At 49.9% G+C, this 2,633-nt stretch overlaps 1 protein-coding gene across 1 annotated transcript; it reads right to left on the bottom strand.

Annotated features, from left to right (window-relative positions):
* Positions 1–252: 252 nt before the first annotated feature.
* Positions 253–2,019, bottom strand: LAJ45_07764 (uncharacterized protein; the record flags this gene model as incomplete). Its single annotated transcript, XM_046117319.1, has 3 exons — positions 253–609; positions 673–1,503; positions 1,570–2,019. The coding sequence occupies 3 exons, from the start codon at positions 2,017–2,019 to the stop codon at positions 253–255; spliced, it is 1,638 nt and encodes a 545-aa protein (XP_045969615.1).
* Positions 2,020–2,633: the final 614 nt, after the last annotated feature.

A 2,633-nucleotide genomic window follows, 5' to 3' on the forward strand; every position in this document is an offset into this window, starting at 1 on the left:
ACCGCCTTCCTCTACCTTTGGCCGCCTCCCTACTAGTATAAAATAATCTATTTTGTATGCAGTAATAAATCAAGCAAGTTGTACGCGAAAATAAATAAGAGCGGCGCGCCAAGGATATCTCAAAATATTAATTCAATCAAAAGATCTTATAAATCTAACTACAGTATGAACATGCTTATAGTGATCTGTGCCGGGTGCTTGTTTGGTACCACCAAGTGGGATTGGAGTAAATTTATAAACTGTAACTTCCGGTTACGGGTCGGCAATCCTTCCTAACAACATGACATCGTGGGGTGAAAGCATCCCCTTGCCCGTATTGATCTGTACAATATCCTGTGAGGAAGCAAAGACGTTCTTGGTGGCAACATAATCCAGGCTCGCAAGACTAATGCTGAAGTCTGGAAATCCAACCTCGAGATTCTTGCATTCGTCCGGAACATGATCATCCCAGATGTTTCGGTCATACTGAGGCCCGGCGAAAATCGACTCAAAGAAACTCAGCTCCCGCTTTATCTGAGGCGCGCCCTTTATCGTGATTTTAATATCTGACGCCTTGAACGTCAGAGGTGTCGAGCTTAGGGTTGCATTCGATGAGAGTATCGGCATCTCCTACACGCTTGTTAGTGGGGAGGCAAGAAAGCTGTAGACGCGCGGAGAAACTTGGAGGCAAACCTTATTGACCTTGGCCTCTACAATGACCGCGCCTATAAGGCCCTTTCCGCCGAAGTGGAAGTTGCGTTGCCACCCTAATCGAGGGCTGGTGTAGTCAAGAGCCCAGTGAGCTTTTCCCCCGCTGATGGTGAGGGTAAGTGGGCTTTGTTTGAGGTCGATAAGGAATTGGGGGGTGAGGATGTTACTCATCCAGAGGTGCCCCAACGGGTTCTCCATTCCTTTGATCCATTTTCGGTCAACTTTGATTTTAAATCTAAAGCCCTCCTCGCCATTTCCCAAATCGTTCGACACCGGATCCGGGTTGTCGTCTTTGATCTCAAAGGTCTTTTTAAGATGGGGGAGGAAAAGTCTCTCTCGCATGAGCTCGTGGCGGATTATAATGCTTGCCTCTGAGTCCTTGGGCACTGGGAGCTCAACAGTGACGCCGTTGGGAGTCGTGAATTTGAACTGCGGCGCTTTGTCGCCGGAGGCGAAACCACTATCGACCGTCTTCATGTAGATGCTGAGGACGGCTGATGGCCCCTGGCCATGGGAGGCAAAGACAAACTCCTGGGGCCGGAGGTAGGTGGTTTTATCATCCGAGGGTTTTGTATTTGTGACTCTTGCAACGGTATAGTCTACTGCCCTGACACTTTTAACGAACCAAGTGTGCAGCTCGTCGGAGAATCGAGACATATCCAGGTCTACGTTGGGATTTTTGTTGCCTTGTGCATCAACACTGTGAAGCACCCAGCTCTTTTTGGGGATATCATGGAATTTAAAGACAATGTTTTGAGTTGCGTGTGGGTCGTGAGGGTCGAGAAAGGCGATCGTGTCGCCTGCCAGGCCGCCCTGTTCATCCACGGATGAGATTAGCTTTTATTCCATTGGTAGTATACACAAGAAGACTCAACATACCAGCTTCTCCGGGTGCCCGGAGGGATCGACCCAATTTGCAGGGTTGATACCATTGACACTTGCGGCGGGCATGCTGACGAGGGGGACCTGAAACCCGATTTCGTACTGACCGGCGAATATCCTCGTTTTGCTGGATATCACATCCCCGGTGTAATAGTAGCAATAACCCTCGAATCCCATCTGCAGATGGGCATCTGCAGCGCCATCGAGGACAAAATCAAGGGTCGGCCTCAGTAGGTTAACGTCAAATAGCATCCGCACACCATCCTGCGTGTGTGGGACATTGATCTTGATACTATCGGATAGATTTCCCTTTTCCCAGAGCCTGCCAAGAATCTCGTTGAGGCGGGAGACGCGGTAGGAAACGACTACGTCCCAACCCGCCGTGACGGACCGGCCGCGCATTGCGTCGCAGAGCTCAGATTCGGTGGGACAGCGTGTTTCGGGCATTGTCTCGGGGATTTTATAATTGTTGTTATCGCTGTTTGTGGTGATGGAGGTAATATGCTCACTTTTGTTGCGCCCATCGATGTACTTATACTAGAACCTCACTCTCTATAACTCGCCTCCGCCTATGCCTCCGCCTATGTCCGCCCCTATAGCTACCCCTGTACGGCCTTGTTTTTCCGTGTATCAATTGGTATTGCTACTTTCAACAAGAAAATGGGTTCAGCCCCGCAAGATGTAATTTGCATGCATGCAGGCAAGAGCTCAGAGTAATCAACATCAACAGAGCGAGCTGAGCTGAGCTGATGGGGTCGAGACAGTCGAGCCCAGGTTCGATCTTAGTTCCGGTTGCCGGTGCATCGGTACGCGACTATCGTGAGAATATCACCTACCGCCACAACTCGACATTGGCTAGCCATGTATGAGAGATAAAAATTGCTACAAATATACGCTTTGGAGGCCCTTCAACCCATTGGACAGTTTTGGCGATGGTAACACACCCGCGGTACCCACACTACAGATGCTGTGGCGGAGGCTCGGGTGAATGCGACATGCATGGTGATGGTTGTGCAGCAACTCAGCGTGATTGATCTCGGTCTGAGCGAGACATGAGACAT

Source organism: Morchella importuna, assembly GCF_003444635.1.
Source record: "Morchella importuna strain M04M26 chromosome Unknown Morimp01GS025, whole genome shotgun sequence".
Lineage (NCBI taxonomy): Eukaryota > Fungi > Ascomycota > Pezizomycetes > Pezizales > Morchellaceae > Morchella > Morchella importuna.